The sequence below is a fragment of the Camelus dromedarius genome, chromosome 15, assembly GCF_036321535.1.
Source record: "Camelus dromedarius isolate mCamDro1 chromosome 15, mCamDro1.pat, whole genome shotgun sequence".
Taxonomy (NCBI): Eukaryota; Metazoa; Chordata; class Mammalia; order Artiodactyla; family Camelidae; genus Camelus; species Camelus dromedarius.
The window spans coordinates 57,402,262-57,425,697 of record NC_087450.1 but is presented as its reverse complement, the minus strand read 5'-3'; the positions used below and the strand labels follow the sequence as shown (position 1 = coordinate 57,425,697).

At 38.3% G+C, this 23,436-nt stretch overlaps 1 protein-coding gene across 1 annotated transcript in view; it reads right to left on the bottom strand.

Moving 5' to 3' along the window:
- Positions 1–23,436, bottom strand: part of NOL10 (nucleolar protein 10) — an 85,805-nt gene that overhangs the window by 14,627 nt on the left and 47,742 nt on the right. Inside the window, exons 14-19 of the mRNA XM_010982697.3 lie at positions 12,394–12,520; positions 8,740–8,819; positions 8,441–8,539; positions 7,332–7,421; positions 769–942; positions 261–508 (exon numbers count right to left, since the gene is read on the bottom strand). Coding sequence (XP_010980999.1) covers positions 261–508; positions 769–942; positions 7,332–7,421; positions 8,441–8,539; positions 8,740–8,819; positions 12,394–12,520 — 818 coding nt within the window. The remainder of the gene's footprint in view (positions 1–260; positions 509–768; positions 943–7,331; positions 7,422–8,440; positions 8,540–8,739; positions 8,820–12,393; positions 12,521–23,436) is intronic.

Below are 23,436 nucleotides of genomic sequence, written 5' to 3'. Positions count from 1 at the left end.
CTGCAGGATAAAAGTGCTCTAATGTGTGTATTTACCAATACTCGGGGCCAGACCCTGTTATCTTATGTATGTAACCACACCTCAAAAACGTTGTTAAAAATAATCACAATAGAGACCAGCGTATTTCCCCTCAGGCCTTGTGGTCCTTCCCTCACATTTACTCCCAAGATCCAAATGCCACCCTGAGGGCAAGGTGCCGGGCGAGGAAAAGGAAAGCTGGGCCACCACCTGGAGCCACCACTGAGGGCAGCATTACTTACTTCATTAGCTTCTGTTTTGTGGCAGAATCTTTGAAGCTTCTGAATTCTTCGCCTGCTTTGATCTCATAAAACTGGGGCTTGAGGACCGTCTGCTGATCCTCCTTGAGTCGTTCCTGCCGCTTCACTTTTTCCTCCTGTTGGAGAAGTCGGCGCTGTTTCCTGACCTCTTCAACCCAGTCCTTTTCATCATCTGAACTCTCAGAACTTTCTGCATCACTTGGTTTTCCTTCCGGTTCTTCCTCCTCTTCCTGAAAATAAAAATAGTAAGAAGCAGCTCCTTTCCCCCAACCAAAAACACTGATCCATTATTCTCTTTTAAATAGCATTAGCCCATTAGAGCATGTGACATTGCATGCATCAGGAAAAAAACGTCTTTAATTAAATAAGGTATAGTCCTAAGCTGAAGGTCAAACAAATTCCAGTTCAAGTTAACTCAAAGACTCTTCTAACTTAGACAGAAAACTTTAAACAAACAGGAGTAAATTCTAAATGATATAGAGAACATTACTTTTTCACGAAGTTCCTGTTGCTCTAAGAGTCTTAGCTTCTTCTTCCTTTTTTCACTAATTTTGGAAACAAGTGGATTCAAAAGCCTAAATTCTTCACTCTCTTCATCTACTTGGAAGTCAGGGTTCTCGAACATAACTTTAAATCGATCATCAGAGAGAATATTAGGAAGGCTCTGTAAGACAAAGAATGCAAAATTTAAAGTTAATATCAATAAAATCTGACCAGAAAGATGGCTTAAAAACAGTTCATTCAATAATAAGTTAAGAAGCTGCATAAGGCATAACTTACATAAATTATTACAGAATTTTTTAGAACCAGTTTCCGGAACTTTCTAATTCCTTATCTCTTACCCACAAACAAATTCTATTAATCTATTTCACGGAAAATACATATTACTTGGCCATTACACATAATGAACTAAGAATGAGTCTTTTGGGCTAACTTTAAGCTTAACAGAGTAGAAAGAATTTTCTTCAATTAAAATTTTTTGATGCAAAAACATTTTTCAAGGAAATTTATGTGTTTGAAACATGGCTTTTTAAACATAGCTATTGTACTGAATGAAAATTACTGAATCTTTTGACTGCATATTCGAAAACTGGGAGAGGAACTACACATTGATAGTAAGTCATGAATTAACACAGTGGGGAGCTGGTGGTGTAAGTTTACTGCCTCCAATTGAGTTATTTGGAAACATAAGGGATATTTCCTTCCCTTATAGGATAGCCTCATCCATTTTTTTCTCTCTAGGCCATTTAATTTTGGGTGATTAGGATGTGCTAATGTAGGTTTACCGACTGTAACAAATGTCCCCTCTGCTAGGGGAATATTCAATAGTGGGGGGAGATTACGCAGGTGTGGGGACAGAGGGTATATGGGAAATCTCTTATCTTCCCCTCAATTTTGCTATGAACCTAAAACTATTCTAAAAAATTTAAGTCTTGAAAAAAAAATCCAGTGATTGAGAAAAGTTAACAGGAAAAAAAAGAAGTTATGTTCCGTTTATGACTGGTTAGGTCTATGGCACAAGGAGACTGACATCAGGATTCTGACGGACACAATTAGGTGCCTGCAACGAGGCACCGGGTCTCAGGAGAGAAGGCAGGGGCTACAATGGATAAATTCTGGAGTTATCTGTAAGTACAGGATAGGTGATATTGCTGAAGACCCAAATATTTTCAAATGAACAGCTATTAGAATCTAGGTTAAAAGAAATACATACACAAAACCCAAGGGAAATCTTTTCTCTTTCATCTTACTGTACTTATTAAATAACCATATTTAATAAACAACAGAGAAACATGTTAAGAAAGAATATGTTGCAGTATTTTTTTTCCCCTTAATTTAAAACAAATAAATTGCACTGCCTAAAGACAAGTATGCCTTGGATGAACAAATATAAAATAAAAACTCTTCTAACCTAGCTGTAAAAATATTTCCCCCAGAGATTTTTCCTAGTCTGTTTGTTTTCACAGCTGTCTTTAAAAAAAAAAAAAAGCAGGATGAGATGTAAGTAGCGATGTTCTACAGCAGTTTACAAGTGTCTGGCTCGTCACCTGCCCTGTACATACACATGTACAGATGCTAAACACTTGCCATTAAAATTTGGAAAACATCTTAAAAGTATTGCTCATACCACAGCCCTGCTTCAAAGAAGTATATTATGATACCTATGAAATTAAGGCAATGCAGACTTCTGAGTAAAGATGGTGGTTTGAACACAAGCATCTCCTTCTAATCTCCACTAAAACCCCATGAAAACAATAGAAAGGGGACTTAAAAAAAGACACAAACCCTTAAGGATGAGAAGGATATGAAACGGACCCACCCACTCAAACCGCAGGCTTCTCTGGAGGGGAGGAGGTGGCCAGTGGGGGCCGCAAGGCAAGAAGGGAAGCATCCAGACACGAGGGGCTGAGATGCCACCTCACCCCACACCCCAAGCCCTCCTGATGATAGTTCTCAGCCCTCAGAATCCTGGCAGCCAAGCCGTCACTCTCAAAGCAGGAGAATCTGGCCAGGCAAGAGAAAGCCTGAAGAGATCCTGCCATCTGGCACCTCCTCAGGTAAACAGTTCAGCCAGGTCGGCACACAGGGACTGACGAGCCCTGTCTCCACCTCAGAGCTTCCACTCAAGATTATGACTATGGATCACAGCAGCGAAAAACTACTTAAAACATTTTTTTTTCCCCAAGAAAATGTCCCAGCACTGAAGAACCGAAGTCCCTGGAGCAAAAGGGCCCGCTGGGCGGCCAGCACTGCGGGCCAGGTCTCTGGCTGGAAGACGGTCCCCAGCACAGCACAGAGCCAACGCCAGGGACTTCCTTGGACTCTTCCTCCTTCTGGCCTGACTCGCGTATCCTGCAGGAGAAAATCCTAAGGAACTTCCTGAGGAAAAGTAGCATGTCGGGGTAACGTGTTGCTGCGGCTGCTGAGAACGTGCGTGCTTGCAAATCTCTTCACTGTACCCTACAATGAATGCTTGTCTGGGCTGGAAACAATATTCCTTCAGAAAACTGAAAGTCCTTTATAATCTGTGTCTCACATGGGCGTGAGGTGGAGCGAATTGCCAGGATGCTGGCTGAGAACCAGTAATTGAAGATGATGGTTCTGGAATGGAGCTGGCAGGAAGATGTCAAAGAGACTTCTTGGAGAAGTAAAATTAATCTGACAACTGATCTTCATATAACTATCCTGAGATGAGATTTAGACAACTGGTAAAGAATTGAGAATTAACTAGTGATAATTACACAGAAATCTAACAAAAAGTCAACTACTCAGTGCAGGAAGACTAAGGCTGTGCAGGAAATATGACTCCAACTCAGGTGGTAAGGAGTATTTGCATACTTGTAACCAAATAAATGCTGAATACTGCCTTACCCAAAATCACAAGATAACTTTACTAGAAGGGAAGGTTATCGAAAAGCAGTGCCTAACATTTAAAAAGTCAAAAAGCACCATTATGGGCAATAGTAAGAGACAAGAGTTCTACACCAAAATAATCAGCTAGAAAGGCAAGTGTCGGGAGATGTGAAAATAGGAGATGGAGGAGAGGGGGTTACAGAGAAGGACAGAGGGATAGCTGACAAACAAAAACATTATCTTTAATTGGTACTAAAAGGCCTTAAAAATAATATTTTGGATGTTAAAAATGATCTAATCTGACCCAGCATCTGTGCATGATTACACGTTTCCCCTAGCGAGATGAATAATGACTTGTATACAAACTGCTCATGGTACAGAATAATCCCTGAGGCTGTTAAGACATCTATCCAGGGTCCCCAGGCCACAGAACCCACTCGGCCTGCAGATGGGACATGACAATACCTGGCTCAGCTGCTGCAGAATCCCAGGAAAGTCCGTTCATAAAAGACTTCAAATTAACAGTGAAAATTTGGTAGAAAAGGCCAACAGGCAAGAAATGGCACTTGTAAAAAGAGGTGGTTCAAACCACTACTCAGACCCTTACAAGTCAAATGGGTCACCATTTGCATGCCTCTGCTTCTGCACCCTGAGAGCTCAATACGTATTTGCTGAGAGAGTAAGTGAATCAATTAGAATTATTATCACCAAATGTCTAAGTTTGGATACGGTCCAGATACTGCTTCTTGACATTATGCGGTGAGTCATTTGCCACTGTAGGTCCAACATCAACTCAACGGTAAACATCTTATTAGAATCTAATTCTGTTGTCAGTGGTAGCAATATCTGGGAACATATTTCACTGTCTGCCTCCATGAAATTTCAGTTGGAGCCAAAGCAGATCATAACTGCACCACACAGACTTTCAAATCAGGAGTTATCAGAGCTATTAAAGCTCTTGAGGGTTTGAAGAGCTGAGTTCAAAGGCAAGACTAATGAATTGCTGATGGATTTAACAATTCTTTCAAGTATTCTTTACAATTATAGTGAAGGATTCTTTCCTTAATTCATGAATGGTTTTTAAGGTCATTTTAATTAGATAAAACTGTTAAACAAAAAATCATACAAACTGTCTAATAACAGCATCAGATTTTTTGATGACTATATTTAAGTATTTCTGGAAAGAAACTGAGCTCTGATAAAGGGGTCTGATTTGGGTCAGCAAGCCTCTAGAAAGCAAACCAGGAGCACGTTTTACAAACATGACTTTCTAGCAGGATTCTTTAGTTTACACAGCCACAAACACCATGCTTCCAGCTTCCAACAGCTGAGGGGAAACGACTGCTGGACAGGGGGAGATGAGGGTGCCGGACAGGGGGAGATGAGGGTGCCGGACAGGGGGGAGATGAGGGTGCCGGACAGGGGGGAGATGAGGGTTTCTAGGGCTCCTCCTTCTTGCACTTGCAGCAGAAGCAGTGCACGTCTGGCGGTTCCTTACCGGATGACCCTATTAATGTTCTGACCAAAACTGTTTAAAAGGTACAGACAACCATGATTTTCCCTTTGACCCTGCAGATCACTGAGCACGGTTTCAGCTCTCGTGGTCGTTTTCACCATCCTGCACCACCGTGCAGCACGGACCACCAGTGGTCTACATCTCTGGCCACCCTTAACCTCAAGAGAAGTCTGTGCAACAAAGAGGGGATGGTGAGGAAAGGGGGCTTTCCCCACATCTTCATAATCATGTAAGATCTTTTAAAAAGGCTCCTGAAGTGTGTATACCACGCTGCACACACGATCAAAATTAAATTTTAATTTAAGTGTCCTACTCTCTGTAACATTAAATGTAATAAAGACTCATAAGCATAAAACACAGACAGGCCTGAGTACATCTGCAGCCCAAATCAGCTCCTCTCTCTTCCTCCTGAAGCTGGAAGGCATGATCCAAAGATCACTTTCATTACACTTGCAGAATGACATTACGAAGCTGAAAGGTTACCTCTCTAATCCTCCTCAGGCTAGGCTAACGAGAAAATCAATGTGAATACTCTGAGGAGAAAGTCACGGTAGATGGAAGCACTTACATTTGAAACATTTTAAGAAAAAAAATATACATATATACATTTAGTATATACATACATTTAACACATTGATGTAAATTAGAAGGTGCACAGCCATAGCACATAGATATGTAAATTTATATAATAACAAGCTTAAGTAATTGTCTCAATACTGTCATACTACTCACGTAATAAAAATGGAAACGTAAAAGCCATCTATGTATTTACTCGTGTATTTACGTAAGGAAGGCTTTTCCAAGAGTTAAACAATACATTAAGAAGACATAACAGAGCATGATGAGAAGATGCAAAAGGCTGAGGAAGCAGAGGATGACACAGGGAGCAGGGAGTGTGAACCCACTGAGAAAGCTCAGCACCAAGAATGCCTCTCCCTGCTCCTATCACGGCATCTTGACAGAAGAAAACGCTATGACCCAGTGAAGCTGAGGGTCGCCCACGACGACATAACTAGTTAGTAAGGGGGCCAGACACAAGACCCTTCAGCTGCAGTCCCCTGCCGTGGTGGGGGAGACTGGTACAAAAATAAACACACGAAGAGCTCACTTATCTCCCGTTCACTTACCTGGTTAAAAACTAGAGAGAGAACAGAGAAAGCATAAGCAAGCACACAAAGCCTCCTGGGAGCGCCACACCGCTGGCCCAGGTACCAGGTTGGGCCATGTACCCGGGCAGGTCCTGCAGGCTCTCAGAAGAGAGCCGATCTCTACAGCTCATTCCAGAGAGGAGCCCAGCCTGGCCATCTGTCTGCCTGATCCAAGCAGCACTGGGGAGGAATGAGGAAGCCCTCACGTATTTGGGAAAATTAGAAAAATCTCCTCCTGTCTTGACAACATCAGCGTCACCTTTATGGAGGTTATATGACTGATCTTGGTCTATTCCACAGCAGTAAAGGAGGGCAGACAGCGGTTATTTGTAAGAGTGCACATTCCCGATAGTCCCAGGTCTAAATGAAAACTGGTCACTTCCAAAGTTATAAACAAACCTAGTTTGACAATAAGTAATAAACAATCTAAATATTTAACAGAAAAAAAAAACAATTTAAAATACATCCACAAGATAGAATATGAAGCTCTCAAAAATATTTATAAGAATTTTTAATAAAATGGGAAGCCACTTGTGTTGTTTTATAGAACTAGGATAAATATTTTATATATACAATATGATACAATAGTATCTTGCTATCAGAGTTTATAATTTTAAGAGAAATAAGGCAGAAAGGATGGGAAGGAATCTGAGAAAAAAAAATACACATACACATATATATCTGAATCACTCTGCTGTACACTAGAAAATAACACAACATTGTAAATCAACTATACTTTAATAAAAATAAATGAATAAAAACAAACCAGAAAAAGACAGGAAGGAAATTCACTAACATATTAATGATGCCTTTCCCTGGCAGAATTGTATGAGTGACTATATTCTTTTTTATTTTACAAACTTCCCATATTGAGCATATACTATCTTTCAAGCAAGCAAGCAAGCAAGCAAGCAAGAAAGGAAGAAAGAAAGAAAGAAAACTAAATGCATTTTAAAGTGAAAAGAAAAAAGATACAAGTCATTATCCAAAAAATATCAAGAAACGATCAACATTTTCTCTGGCTTATGATCTTACCTTAACTTTCTTTTTCCATGTAGATTTTTGCTTCTCCTCCTCTTCCTCAATTAATTTAAGTGCCAGCTCTTTGTTCACTTTTGGCAATTTCTAGTAGAGGAAAAAAAAAGCTGTACTGAAACACCTGTAATTCAGCTTTAAAGGTTAAAGTAAAGAGCAGGAACAAAAGTCCTCCAAGTCCCAGTCTACCCTGGCCAACACACACACATTCACCACTTTTAAAAACTTAACAAATAATCTGGAAAAAGGAAAAACCTGTCACAAGTCTTTTGTACTGAAAGCATGAGTGTGGGTGTATGTGTTCTAACCGATGCTCAGTTAGAAGTGACTGTATTTCATGGTAGTTAATCTTAATCAAAACTGGAAGCAGGAGAAGGAGATGGGTCTGCCCTTTCCCGTCCGCATGCTGCTGGGCTGACGTCCCACGTCGACAGTTCTCTGCCTCGGTGACAACAGGTGGCCCCAGCAGAGGGAAAGCCCAGTCTGCGGTTTCCCACTCGCCCAGGAACAGCCTCCTTCCACCTGGAGGACCCCACTGCCAGCTGTTCGTCCTCCTCGGAGTCTGGACTCTGCTCCGCAGGCTGCCTCCTTCCGGCTGCCCCGGCCGCTGCCTCTCTTATCAATACCTCAGTGTCTCCACCCTTTCAGTCTCTAATACCTGGCAACAATTCTTTACATTAAATTCCTCTATTAATAGAACTAGTGTGGTCTGACTCTTGTCTGGACCCTGACATAGTCTAATGACGTCTTCCCATGATCCAAGCAGCGAGCCTAAGATGTGGGCAAGTATCAGTAAGAAATGGGATTAGCAAAGCCACAAAACTCCAAAATCTAAACTTATTTGAAAACAGCATCAGATTTTCTTTGTAGAGCTGACTGTATCAGTTAACCTGGCATTATTTTCGACAATGACATTAGCACAGAGTCCACAATGATACAACTGTAGAGTATCCACCCTCACAACAAATAAAATATACCAAAAATATTAATAAAAGATGTAAACTAAGGACGGAGAAACTAAGAAATGGACGGCAGCTTTCTTTGAATAATAAACAAAATGAAAACGAAGTGCTCTTCTCCAGTAAATTCGACAATGAGTCAAGATTTACCTTTAATTGGACTCTCTGTGCACGTGTTTCTTCTATCTTCTGTCGAATCTTATCTTTCCTATATTCTTCATAAGCAAATGGATTTACCATCAATTTCACCTTTACAAAGTGAAAAAAATTAAAAATAAGGGAATTGTATTTAGCAGCATGTTTCATATACACCATGAATATTAAGCCAAAGAATAGACAGATTTCTTATTACAAATCTTAGGTATGTTTTACTAAAATGCAAGTAAGTAGAAAAGAAATGGCTATAGACTGCTCCTGAGTCACCTAAACGACTGCAGTTCTGTATTTACCTTGTGATAGAGTCTTATGTCCATGAAAAATCCATGCATATACGCCCGGAGAAAAGGTGATCCGATGAGATGTGTGAGCCCTGGGAAAAGTTAATCAGGAGAGGGCAGGCCCTTGTGAAATCTCGATTAAAGTTCAACAATTTTTCATGGACAATTTGACTATAATTTCACTTCTGACTAAAAATTTAAGGATTAGAATTATTAATCTTCAATAACTGTGAAGAAAATTTTAACCTACTTCAGCAATATCATCTTATTTTTAATATCAACACTAAGCATAAAAATAATGGAAGTGTCCTTATGAACTATGACAGACTGGTTAAAAAAAAAAAAGGTGGGGAGCTCCCTATACCAGTGGTTCTCAAGATTTTTGGATTCCACAAACCAGTTAAATTTTAAAAATAATACTGGATCAACACTGAGTTGTCAACTTTTATACTGCCAAGGAGGGACAGTGATGGCAGTGAGGGAAGACCATTGTGATCACCCGTAACTTCCAGAACCAAAGAACACTGTCACAACAACAGTGTAGAAAGGGCATGTTTTTTCTCAAGAAAGAACAGTTGGCAAGTCTGTATCAAAATAAATACTATATACACACATACTTCATTGTGGATAAATGAAAAATTCACTGCTAATCAGTGAATTTGGGAGCCTGGTTTTAAACAATACCTTTCATAGGGTGTCCAAGATTAAGCAGATTTCATTCACAATTAGTGGTGGTCATATCACATAAGAAAGCTCTGCTTATGTCAGAAATTATAAATTGCAAATATTTACAGAGAAAGGTTATGAGAATATTCATCTTCAAAATAAGACCACCTGTGATATACTCACATGAACAGCAGCTTTAGTTGGTATAACACGAAGTGACTATGTTTCCAAGGAAAATATTACCCTGATTCCCACATTTTTGAAATCAACATCCCTCCAGACCTAAAAATCATGTACTAGGCAAAATCACAAAGATGCACAAAACAGTATACATTATAGAACAACATCAAAAGGCAAAAATTAGGATAATCTCAAAAAGTAATTACAAGACTTGGTCAGAAAAATACTTTCTTAAGAATTTGTTAGGTTAATAAAAGTACAGGGTTTTGGGGAAGAGTATAGCTCAAGTGGTAGAGTGCATGCTCAGCATGCACAAGATCCGGGGTTCAATCCCCAGTACCTCCTCTAAAAATTAATAAATAAATAAACCTAATTACTTCCCCCCTCCCCCCAAAATAAAAAAAATTTTAATAGAAACATTAATAAGTAAAACTACAGGGTTTGGATTTTCAAAGTAGAAACTTAAAGCCGGGGTTGGGAGGTAGGGGCGGGGGAGCTGAACCTTAATGAAATGTCCAAATGCATAGCGATCTGTGTTTAGGTGCCTGCACAGGTATTTATAATTTGTGTTTCCTCTATCAAGTATATAAACTTATTTTCATGGCCCAGAATTATTCCAAGTTAGGTCATAAATAAAAACCAGCAGGTTTTCACGTTAAAACAATTTTAAACAGAGACTCTGACAGGTAGCTTTTCTCATCATTGGCTGCACAGAACACTAAGACATCTTTGAGGAGGCAGAGGCTCTATGATCAATTAAGTCTGGGAAACGTTTCATACTTTCCTCCCCCTCCCAGAGGTTTATAGTGTCGGGTGACAGTGAAGGCTCAAAGAAGTCCATAAGTAAAGAAACTGATTTAACTTTGCTTAACATAGCATTTCTCAAACTTATTTGCCACAAATCTCTTAAAGTAATAGGTAACATCCATGTATTACGTGTAGATACTGTGCTGAGTACTTCTCAGGCATTATCTGATTCATTCTCCAGGCAACCCTATGGGTAAGAACTATTATTATTGCCATTTTATATATGAGGAAACCAAGGCATAATGAGCTTAAGAAACCTGGCCAAGGCATACAGATACAGTGGGAGAGGACGGATGCAAACCCAGGTCAGCCTCTCTCTGACACCCATGACATCAGCCACGGTGCTACCCATCCAGCACTTCTTACAGAAGCAGCAGTCCACGAAACCATGCTATAGGATCTGCTAAAGGGCACAGTTGGGGAAAGTCAGAACTTGCAAGTACTCAATGCTATAATCATAAGAAATAAGGGAAATTATTTGGCCTAATTTTTACTTTCACATAAGTTATTTAAAGGTTCTATATATGATGGTAAAATCTGTTGAAAAATAACTAATGGCTCATTTAAAATTAAAAGATATTAATTTACCTAAAAATAATTTCTAGTATAACTACTTTGTTGAATACTATATCTATTTCCATAGTTTTAAAATTAGGCAGTATGAATGTATTTTATCATTTTTTATCTTTATAACTGCCTTCCTCACCCAAAGTAAACATAGTAAAGAGACTGAAAAAGCACCGAAAATACACTAAACACAGTAGTTTTTAAAAATCCACAAAATAGCAATGACTTTTTATTCTCCAATTTGAGAACGTAGGTGAGTGTGACAAACCTACCGCAAAAATCACATTGCAGACATTTAAGCAGCCACTTCAGTAGGAACACCTATTTCACTCACAAGTCGTTTTTTTAAAGGCTAAATACAACTCTTGTCTTTCAAAACACATTAAAATTTAAAGGATTATTTTGGTGGTTAAATGGTAGAAAATAATTCTGCCTGGATTAACTGTGCTGTAAGATATAGGTTAAAGATAAAGTTTGAGAATCTCTCTATTAATCTGTTACATGATTCTATTTTTTAACCATTCAGCTGCTGCTGTACATCTATTTGTTCGAAAGACAACTAAGTTGCCTAGACTTGTGGAGAATGGCTCCTCTAAGTCTTCCCATTCTCAACAATTTGCTAAGTAGCCTCTTCCCAACGATAGAACAAGATTGGTAAAATCTGTTCTCATTATCCTACAAACTAGGACTAGTCAACTAAGATAAATCTGTTCTTCAGAGGGGTCAGTATGGCTCAAGTTAAGAACACAGACTCTAGGTTTAAATTCTAACCTTCACATTTACTACCACTGAAGATTTTCGCAAGATACTTTTAATCCTTCTGTGCCTCAATTTCCTTACCTCTAAAATGAAATCATAATAACATCCACTCCATAGCTGGAGGATTAAATGAGTTGTATGTAAAACATTCAGAATATTGCCCAGCGCATGTAAGCCCTATTTAAGTGTTGGTGGTTATTAAGAAACATTTCTTTGTCTGTATTCTTTAAACCTAGCTCACTGTTAAGGTTCTCTGTATTTGAGAATTCAACCTACGGGTTCTAAGTTTTGGATTAGATCTCTCAATAAGCAAACCTAGAAGGGAGCCAAAAATCATTTACTTGCAGTTTCTGAAATTTCTCAAAATCTTATTATATTCAGATAATACTTGAAAAAATAAATCGCTGCTTCCTTGACTGATGTTTTTCCTATACATAGGTAGTAGGTTAAAAAAATTATTCCTCACTTAAGATACAAAAAGCTTCAGTAAACTGAATTTATCTGAATCTTTTCTAAGCATAGATTATAAACTTGACGATACATACTATGTTTAATATCTGATTTGTCAGAAAGAGAAGATTTGGAATATCAGACAAGTGTGACTCCATCATTTCTAATGTTCAAAACTGAAAAAAAAAAAACCAAGTAGAAATAAGTTAATAAACATTTCATAATTTTTTTTTTTACCTAAATTTTCAAGGTCTTTCTTGGTGACAAATTTGTAATCATCATAAACTGTGCTTTCTGGATTCTCTTCTAGTTCTTCTGTCAGGTTGTCTAAGAAGGAACACCACCTGGGAGCAGGACCTAAAACCTGCAGATTAAAAGGTTAGCAAACGTACACTCTCACCATGTCAACTAGGAGCTCGTTATTTTACAACCGAATTTCCTTAAATATAATTTTAAAACCCTGGATTCTATCACAAGTGCTGAAAAACAACTGCAATGTGCATAATCAAGTCTACAATGAAAGAGAATAAACCAAGTAGGAAGAACTTAGGCTTATTAGGGAATAAAATCTCAGGTTGGGATACAATGATATCAGTGAATATTCTTACATAAGAACTATGAAAATACAAGTAATTCAGGTACTAATAATAATATTCATCCATATTTCTATCATCTCTTTCACTCAAAACAGTACTAGCATCCCCAAAAGCATACTTGGTATACCAGATTTTTAAAGTTTGCCACTCAAGACAAACAAAAGTGTAAAATGTAAAATTTAAGGGTTATCAACTAACTACCTGATCATTACATTTTATCTTATATGGTCCACTTCACTTAATTCATTCAAAATTAAATTTCTGTATATAGAATTCTTCAGATTTAATCTAAAATGGGTTGCAAGGATCCACAATTAGTCCCAGTGAAAGGTTGAGGAACAAAGGGTTGAATAGAATTTATAACCACGTAATAAAATATGAATACTTCAATTTGAAATTCAATTAGTTCCATAAAATACTGTGACTGCTTTTTGCTTTTTTGACCTTGATATAAATCTTTCCCAGCAGATGCCTTGCCCACTGAGGTCAATGCATATCCCAAAGGAAGGAACACTCAGTGGGAAAGCCACAATACTGAAATCCTCTCTCGTAGGGGAGGCATTCAGAAGCGAGAGCACTGGGCTCTTACAAAATGGAACTTCCACTGACTGCTTGCCTATGTATTTTGATAGTAATCAATTATACAGGAAAAAAAAACCCCAAAACTCGTAAGGGAAATTATTAAATCTAGCTTAACCTTTTTGGAGAAGGAAAGGTAGGCAAAAGAGAGTTATAACAAAGAAACACAGACCCTAATACCCTCTTCAATCATTAAAAAGAAAAAAAGTAGATGTTAGATAGTGCCACTCGAATTTAGTTATATTACTTTGCCTGATTAGAGAAGGTGACCCCGCCACTCCCACCAAAGGCTATGGGGCTCATAAACACGAAAAACAACTCTTAATGAGCATTAAAAAGTCCCATCAAGAAGTTTCTTAATAGTATAATCTATACAATTTTTAAAAACAGAAATGACCATCAAAGACAAACCTTCAAGAAATGCAAGGCATTGAAAAAATTCAGTGTAGACCACTTTAAAGAAATTGCTATTATCTTAAGCAATTTTAGGACAGTAGCTTGAAGTCAACAAATACTGATATTAATTGCTCCTACATACAAAGCATTGCACTAAACCAAAGTCCCCGACCATTCTCTTCTCCCCCCAGGTGTTAAAAACCTAGCTGAGCAGACGTTATGCGTGCGCATACACGCTCAGGCATTTAAAGCAATGAACTGAGATTGTGCTGAGTCCATGGGGGAGACGGGTGAGGGCTGGATGAAACAGGCTCTGCTGGGGTACCCAGTAAGTATATCTGAAAGGACTTCAGGTTGGAATGAACACATGAGCAAGCTAGGAAAACCATGGGGCATCCTCTGAGAGTCAGAGTTTAGGCACCTGCAACTACAAGGGTATCTGCTTCCTGTCAGTCATAAATCTGCAAAAGCAAAGCTCTATCATATACTGGCATACAACCGAGGACAGCCACCTTCTCCTCTTTTAGAGAGGAGGAAAATACACTACTAGCACTTTTCTAGAATGTAAGATCCAAGATACTGTCCTCCTGGGAGGGTTTAAGCTTCATCTGTTTTAAGTGCTTAATTTCTAGTACATAGAACATTCCCTGCCAAGTAGTAGGTGTTCAATAAATGTTTCATAAATAAATCCATTCACATATAAAGCACATATGAATACATTCATGAATTTCATTGCACAAACTATTAAGACTCAAAGGGTCCTGTTTGGTGAAAGTATTTTTTGAATTCTCTAACTGTCCTTATTCAGATAAAAACACTCAAATACCTCACCATAAAACTACTGGATATAAGAACACTTTTTGATGAAAGTCAGATTTATTTTGCCTTTTATACAAGGGAGCACTGGTTACCAAAGGGCCTCATAATAAAGTAGTTCCACCTTTAAAGCTTACATCAGTCTTAAACATGGGCTTCAAAGACAATGGAAAGATTATTACACTGTGTTTACTGACTTTTCTTGGGGGGTGAGGGGTAGGAATATCATAATATCAGACCAGATCTTACTTTCACATAGACCTTTTTTATAATGTTCCACAACATCCTTTTTGATTAGTTATCTGGATTCTAACGGAATTGTTTTAAATTGCCTCTCCAGGGACAGGTCTGATTATGGTAAACAATCTCTGCAATCAAATTCATGGCCATTAAATTTTATAGGAGGAAATATTTCCATCAAAAACAAAATTAAATCTAATGGGCTGATTTTATTAATCACATTTCCCTACTTCCTATTCAGAGAAAAAAATATCAGAATAACCATAACAAAGTTGAAATTACTGATTTAACTGGTATTAACTGCAGGTTTTATCCACATTAGAGCTTTTCTCAAAGGTCCACCATTAAGTTGCAAAACAGTGGTCAGCTTAACCAATAAGGAAGGGTCAACCATGTGCAAAGTTCTGATATTCCTATAAGGACCACAACACTAACTACTGTGTAAAAATTCTTTGCTGTCTCTATTCATAAATACATTCCTCTTTCAACTAATACTTAAAATATATTAATTTATTCTTACATTCAGGCTTTACAACTTGAAGACAACATGTTTTTAAACAACTGGTATACTATTACTACTACATCAAAACTTTCTAGGTTTTCTGTATTGTCATTATACTGCTACATACTATACTGCAGTAAAAACTCACCGCTTGATTGTCTACATTTTTATGCACCATAAGAGTTTTATTTCAGAAACTTGATGAAGACTGATCTGTTTTAAACTTTTACTGTTTGTTAATGATCTTCCACTTTTTATGCATAAGAATTTCCTAAAATCACACACCAGTAAACGTAAGGAATTGGATATCTGACTCATCAAACTGCTATCAAGGAATACTGTGAGTCCCTCAGCAACTTTAATGACAATCATATCAATCAATCTAAATGGAAATACTCCATCCTCCAAAACAGGAAAGAATCTTTATCAGCATGCTATAGGAAAGCCTTGACTCAAATGCAGCCAAGTATCTACTTGCTCTAATCCGTTTAGGCAGAAGAACCAAGTTTCAAGTACATGAAAATACATGCCACGTACCCAAGGTCATCTGCCTCTATGATTACAATCTACCTTTAAGATGCTAATTATATTTGCTTAATTTAAAAATTCAAAATTCTCATATTTTCTGGTAATGGACAAATATGACTAAGAGTGGGGAGGAAAGACAATGAATATTAAAATTCTTAGGGGGCTGATAGAGCAGGGTACCCTTGCCCCCATTTGACTTTTGAAAAACCACTATGCCACATCACAAAGTTGTGCTAAGGCAAAAATAAGTATGGAGGATTACTGGATGGATGGTTTTTAACAGATCAAGGGGGATTAAAATAACAACAAAGTACTATTAGAGACAAAGAACCAAATTGTACTAATTCAGTATAAATGCTATAATGTATCCTATTTACTTTTAACGCTACTGAATATTTCCTACTATCAAAATGAAAATCACTGATAATATAAAATGGTAATTAAATATGAAATTGTTATCTTGAGTTTTAAACTAATGATTTAAAAAACAATTTAAAAACCTTTAAAACTAAGAAAATTCTTAATTACTCCATTTGGTAGAACTGTATCAACACACAATAAATAACTTTTTTTTCCCCACAATAACTTTGAACCAAATGGGCTTATGCATGAGAAACTCTAACTGATATATAATTATATTAGAACACACAGAAGTATGTAAGATCCCCAAGCTGATTTTTAAAAAATATTCTTTTACACAATTTTCAGAATGCATTACAGCATACAGTGTGAAGTGGGTCTGAGTGAACACTGAAAAGAGAATGGTGAATTCTTGTAAGTTCAGAGAATACAACCAGACCCGCTAAATGTAAGGAGGCAGATTTTACTTCAATTTTCATTCATCACATATTTGAGTTTCACATTTGTTATTTTCCAGGCGCAGTATACTCTATAACATTAGGTAGCAGAATGAAACCAAATGGGAAACGTTAGTTCACACACAACACTTGTGTGAAGGACTAGTGATTCTTAATTTCCTCAACTTCACTCATTCATTCCAAAACTTACTAAAAGCTAAGTGCTTACTGTCAAATATAAAGTCTAGAAAGCAATCAAGTACAACATAATGTGATTAGTGCCACAGAAGAGAAATTCTAGAATGTTTCTGGGGAGCCCTTTATCTGCTGAGGCAGGAGATCAAGATATATCTTTGAAGGAGACATTTGAACTAGGCCTTGAAAAATGGTAAGGGGTTATGATTTTGTATTCAGTAAAACAACTGCCATACCAAATAGAATTTAATGTTATAGAAAATTAATATATATTTTACTCATTATTAATTATAAGGAAGATGCTTTGTTAGAAGAATTATCAATTTTACTTTTTAGTGATCTTATACCACTATAATCCTAGAAACTCAATTTAAACATTATTTAGGTTATAATGACACCACTGAACAGATAAGCTACAATGGAGTTGAAATAAAAAATAATTTTACCACTGAGCTACCATGTAAATGATCTATTTATTTTGTTACAGAATTGTTTTCAGGACATTCTAAATGTAAAAATAAATATCAGTTTCTGGAACTAGAACAGTAATAAAAACAATGATAAGAATAGCAAAATTAACAACCGCAGTGCGAGCCCAGAGCTCACGCTCTAAGCGGTGGGGAGTTCCACCCCTTACCAGAATTTAACACTCATCTAATTTGAAATCTGTTACTCTTACCATAAGGCCTTAACTCTTTATCAGAAACTATTGAGGCAAAGAAGCATTTGAAATTCAGGATTTTCTGCATTTTCAAAAGGCAACACTGTATGTAGACTGTATTTATGTAAAATCTTCAGGGGGTCTGGGGCAGTGGTCCATAATCAAACATATTAATAACTCTCCGAAAATCCATACATATTCACGCCAGTGATTTGGATAAATAAAGACTAGAAAGAGCCTAGTAATTACTTGTCAGGTCTGAGTCCTAATGAAGCAGGTCAGGTTTTGCCACCAATGAGTTATTTAATTAAAAAAAAATAAAATCAGGGCTTTTTGGATTTCAGAATTGCAGATCAGAGACAATGGAGGTATACTATACTGTAAATATCATTAACTACTATTATGATTAATGATAACTTTTCTAAATGGATAGCCTGCTCTCCAGAAGGAAAATGGGGTTTTGCCAACTCTGCAATGTATAAACTCAAACGAAAATTTTCTTTTCAAACTTTTCCTCCATTATTAGCTGAAAGGCACCACTAGCACCAGCATGTATTTTCAAATTCTGACAACTGGGGCTTAATAATAACTGATCATAAGCCTGAGACAAGAGAGACAGCTGGGTGAGCCGAGGGAGTGGCCATGAATCTACGCATGTAATTGCATTTGCAACATAATGAGCTGCCTAATTGCATATCCAGGTTTACATGCATCTGCATGAGTAATTATGAGTCATCTGAAGGTACTCTACTTGTAGCGCTTTGTTCTCACACTCCTAAACATCAGATTAGCAAAAGAGCAATTTAATTTCAGCACTTTAAAATATTTATAAATTATTATCTGCCATGATTTCAATTTTGATTTAGTTTTTGAAAAGTAGTTTAGGCACTGAAATTAAATGATAATAAAATAAGGCCAAATGGGAAATAAAAGATTGTTTATGCCATTTTCTTACCATCAGCTGATTAAACCAACAGTTCATCTGCGGAACACCTTGTGAGTACAAACAAGCGTGAGGTCCTGGCGTGTCTGTGCGCAAAGGGTTAGGGGAGACAGGACACCCCAAGCGAACACTTAACTGGCACCCTACATACGTATTTTTATTTCTTCTCCCTCCCACGAATATTAAAATGACAATAAATCAATATAAAAAGTATTAGCCTTCAAGGACAAAAAAATAACAAAAGGAGAAAATACAGTGGTGAAGGGATCTAACACGGTATAAATGCTGGGTGCTAACAGAGATGAGTAACACAGAGAGAGGGGAGTAGATTCTTCCCTTAGAGGCCTTGAGAGGACTTGGGAGGCTCCACGTATCTGGGAAGATGGGCCTGACAAGAGGGGAGATGATAGAGCCGAGGAGTACCTAACGTTCCACCACCCCTTAGGAAGCCAGAGGATAATTCTCTGGAGAAAGTGAAGGAAAGCTGCTCCACGTGAGTGGGTACGCACACAGCTGACTTGAGCGGAGGTGCTGAAATTAGCACAATTAAATGGCAGCCTACACATCAAACGGGGTGACCCTAGCTCCCTTCTCAGCAACCAGAGTGCAAGGAGCCAAGCATATGTTGCTGCGCTTCCATTCCTGCCGCTCTAAACCCCTAACATTCCTGGAAAGAAACTGAGGATTCTCTGTAGAAAATGAAAGATTCCCAAAGACAGACTTCCCGATGCTAACATTGGGGAACCCTCTAACACAGGCGTGGACCTCATTTTATTGCTCTTCGCAGATACTGCGTTCTTTACACACTGAAGGTGTGTGGCAAACCTGAGCTGTCAGGTGCTGGTCAGCACTCTTTTAGCAATAAAGTGTTTTTAAATTAGGGTGTATATGTTGCTTTTTAGATATGTTATTGCACACTTAACAGACTGCAGTATAATGTAAACATAACTTTTATATGCACTGGGAAACCAAAAAATTCGTGTGACTCACTTTATTGCAATATTCACTTTATTATAGTAATCTGGAGTCAAACCTGTGTCATTTCCGAGGTATACCTGGAGTCATTAGCTGACAAGTTAGCGTGAAAACTACCAGTAGGCAAGACCACCACAAACAAAGAGCTTCCAATCACATTTAGTGCCTCATTCTTAAATTAAGAGTAGAATGCCAAAGATCACCATTCATTTATTTAATAAATAGTTGCCATCCAGCATTTTTCTCTTCATTGTAGACACAGCAGTGAACAAAATAAGAATATCTACCTTTAAAGAGCTTACATTCCAGAAAGGGGAACAATAAATAAACAAAGGAAAGACAATACAGAGTATGACAGACAGTGGTAAGAGCTGAGGGGAAAATAAAGCAGTGAAGGGTGATGGAGAAGACAGGAAGGGGGAGAGGGGTGGACGGGGAAGCCCATGTTGAAGTGACAAATGAATACAGACCTGGGGGAGAGAAGGGAGTAAACCATGAGAACATCTGACAACTGCAAAGGCCTTGAGGTCAGAACTGCTTGGCATGTTTGGGGATCATCACAAAGACCAACCCAGCATGGCTGGAACAGAGGGTGCGAGGGAGACAGTAGGGGGTTAGATCAGACGGGGCCTCACAGGCCACTGCAGGACTTTACCTTTTCCTCTGAGTGAGATGGGAGCCATGGGAGGGGTCCGAGCAGAGGAGTGACATGATCCAACTTGTGTTTACAAGGATCCCTTCACAAAGGCTGGGAGACTTTTTGGTTCCAGGAAAGCTGTCATTAGCTGACAATTAAGTCAGCCAAGCAGAGGCTTTGGTGGCCACATATAACAAAGATATCAGATTTTACAGACTTAGTCCAGGAGAGTCACTAAACAAACAGCAACAACAATAAACTTGGGGTAGGGGTGATCTGAGCTCCATAACTCCCAAATTGCATTATCTAAAACATCTAGTTTTCAACCAAACATTACAAGACATGCAAAGAAAAGCAAGGCCCATGCACAGGAGGGAAAAAGGAGTCAACAGAACCTATTTTTTGAGGACACTCAAACACTGGACTTACCAGACAAAGATTTTACATCAGCTATTACAGATATGCACAAAGAACTAAAAACAACAACAACCACCAAAAAACCCCCAAAAAACAAACAAAAAAATCATGTCTAAAGAACAAATAAAATGTATGAGAACAAATGTCTCATGAAACAGAATATCAATAAAGAGATAGAAATTTTAAAAAAGAACTAAATACTGTAAATGAATTATAAATCAACCATACTTCAATTAAAAAAAGAGTTCTGTGAAGGGCCACAAATGGCAAAATATCCTTTCTTATGGGTGAGCTGTATTCCATTACACATATATGCTGCATCTTCTTTATCCATTCATCTATTGATGTGCACTCAGGATGCTTCGATAATCTTTGCCATTATAAATAATGTTGCTGTTAATAGTGGGGTGTATATATCTTTTTGAATTAATTCTTATTTTGTGGTTGGCTTTATTCCTTTGGACTATGTAAGTTTAAAAAACTAAAGCTCTAAACATTCTTAGAAATAATGAACAGTACATATATGTACATTTTTAAAATACATGCAGTATACTGTATATGTGTATTTACATGCAATATATTGCATATGTGCAAACTGTAAATAAATTCTACCTAATTAAACTGAAAAATGAAAAAAAATTCTGGAGGTGGAAAATACAGTAATTGAAATAAAAAATTCACTAGAGAGGCTCAATAGATATACGTAAATTGGCAGAAGAAAGAATCAGCAAATTTGAGATGGATTTCCAGGCAAGATGGTGGAACAGTAGGACCACTAGCTCGCCTCTCCTCTCAACTACAGCAAAACCACAATTGACTGCTGAACAGTCATCGGGAAAAGAGACTGGAGCCTGGCAAAAAAGATCTGCTTCAGCTGGAAACACAGAGAGGGAACCACAGAAAGAAGGTAGGAGGGGCGTGCTCACAATATAGTCAGGCCCCATACCCCCCAGGTGGGTGACCCGCAAGCTGAAGAACAATTAAATCACAGAGGCCTTCCCACAGGAGTGAGAGCTCTGAACCCCACGTCAGGCTCCCTGGCCCAGGATTCGGCAGTGGGAGGAGGCAACCACAGGACATCTTGTTTTGAAGGCCAGTGGGGCTTCACCTCAAGAGCCGTATAGGACTAGGGGAGACAGAGACTTCATTTGCTTGCGAAGTGTGCACCGGATCTCATGTGCACCATGTCCAAGGACAGAGGCAGTGATTTCGTAGGAACCTGGGCCAGACCTGCCTGCTCATTTTGGAAGCTCTCCTGGGGGGACAGGGGACTGCTGCGGCTCACCCAGGGGACATAACAGTTGGTGAAGGACATTCTGGGAGTGTTTATCTGCATGAGCTTTCCTGGAGGCTGACATCTTGGTTGGATCATTATCACCAAGACCCAACCTCACCCAACAGCCTGCAGTGAAGCTTCAAGCCGAACAACATACTGAGTAGGAACACAGCCTCATCCATCAGCAGACTTCCTGAGCTACAAAAGCCTCTAGACAGGGCCTTACACACCAGAGGTCTGGCCAAGCTTCACCCATCAATGGGCAGACATTGACCCCTCCTGACAGGAAACCTACATAAGCCTCTAGTCCAGCCTCATCCACCAGGGGGCAGATACCAGAAACAAGAAAATAATAGTCCCAAAGCCTGTGGAAGGAATCCACAAACATAGGCCAGACTCTACACTGGGACCAGCTCGACCCTGGCCCTTGGGTGACGTGAGAGGAGTGTACTACTGAGACACATAGGACATCTCCCACAGAGGGCCACTTCTCCAAGGTCAAGAAACATAACTAACCTACCTAAAAATACAAATAGAAAGACAGACAAGATGTGGCAGAGGAGTATCTTCCAGAAAAGGCACAAGATAAAATCCCAGGAGAAATAGGTGATGAGGAGATAGGCAATTTATCTGAGAAAGTTTAGAATGATGAGGGTGAAGATGTTTAGAGAACTCAGGAGGAGTATAGATGCACAAAGCAAAGTTTTTAGCAAAGAACTGGAAAATATACAGAATACCCAAACAGAGTTGAAGAATAAAAATTCTGAAATGAATAACACTGAAATGAAAGAACCATGAATAGACTAAATCATGCAGAACAGATTAGTGAGCTAGAAGACAGATTAGTGGAAATCACTACTGCAGAACAGACAAAAGAAAAAAAAATGAAAAGAAATGAGGATAGTTTAAGAGAACTCTGCGACAATAAGAAGCACACTTATATTTGCATTATAGGGGTCCCAGAAAGCGAAGAAAGAAAGGACCTGAGAAAATTTTTGAAGAGATACTAACTGAAAACTTTCCCAACTTGGGAAAGGAAACAGTCACCAAGTGCAGGAAGCTCAGAGTCCCACACAGGATCAACCCAAAGAGGAATACACCAAGGCACATAGTAATCAAGCTCACAAAAATTAAGGATAAGGAAAGAATATTAAAATCAGAAAGACAAAAGCAACAAATAACCTACAAGGGAACTCCCATAAGTTTATCAGCTGATTTTTCAGCAGAAACCCTCAGGCCAGAAGGGAGTAACATGATATATTTAAAGTGCTGAAAGCGAAAAACTTAACAGCTAAGAATACTCTACCCAGCGAGGCTCTCATTCAGACTTGCTGGAGAAATCAAAAGCTTCACAGATAAACAAAAGCTAAAAGAATTCAGCACCTTCAAACCAGCTTTACAACAAATGTTAAAGGAACTTCTCTATTCATCAAAGCACAAGAAAAGAAAACAAAAAGAAGAGGAAAAAAAAAGACCTACAAAAACAAACTCAAAACAATTAACAAAATGGCAGTAAGAACACACCTAGCAATAAAAATTACCTTAAAAGTAAATGGATTAAATGCTCCAACCAAAAGACATACACTGGCTGAATGGATACAAAAAAAAGACCCCTTGCTGTCTACAAGAGATCCACTTCAGAGCTAGAGACATATGCAGGTTGAAAATAAGGGGATGGAAAAAGATATTCCATGCAAACGGAAACCAGAAGAAAGCTGGAGT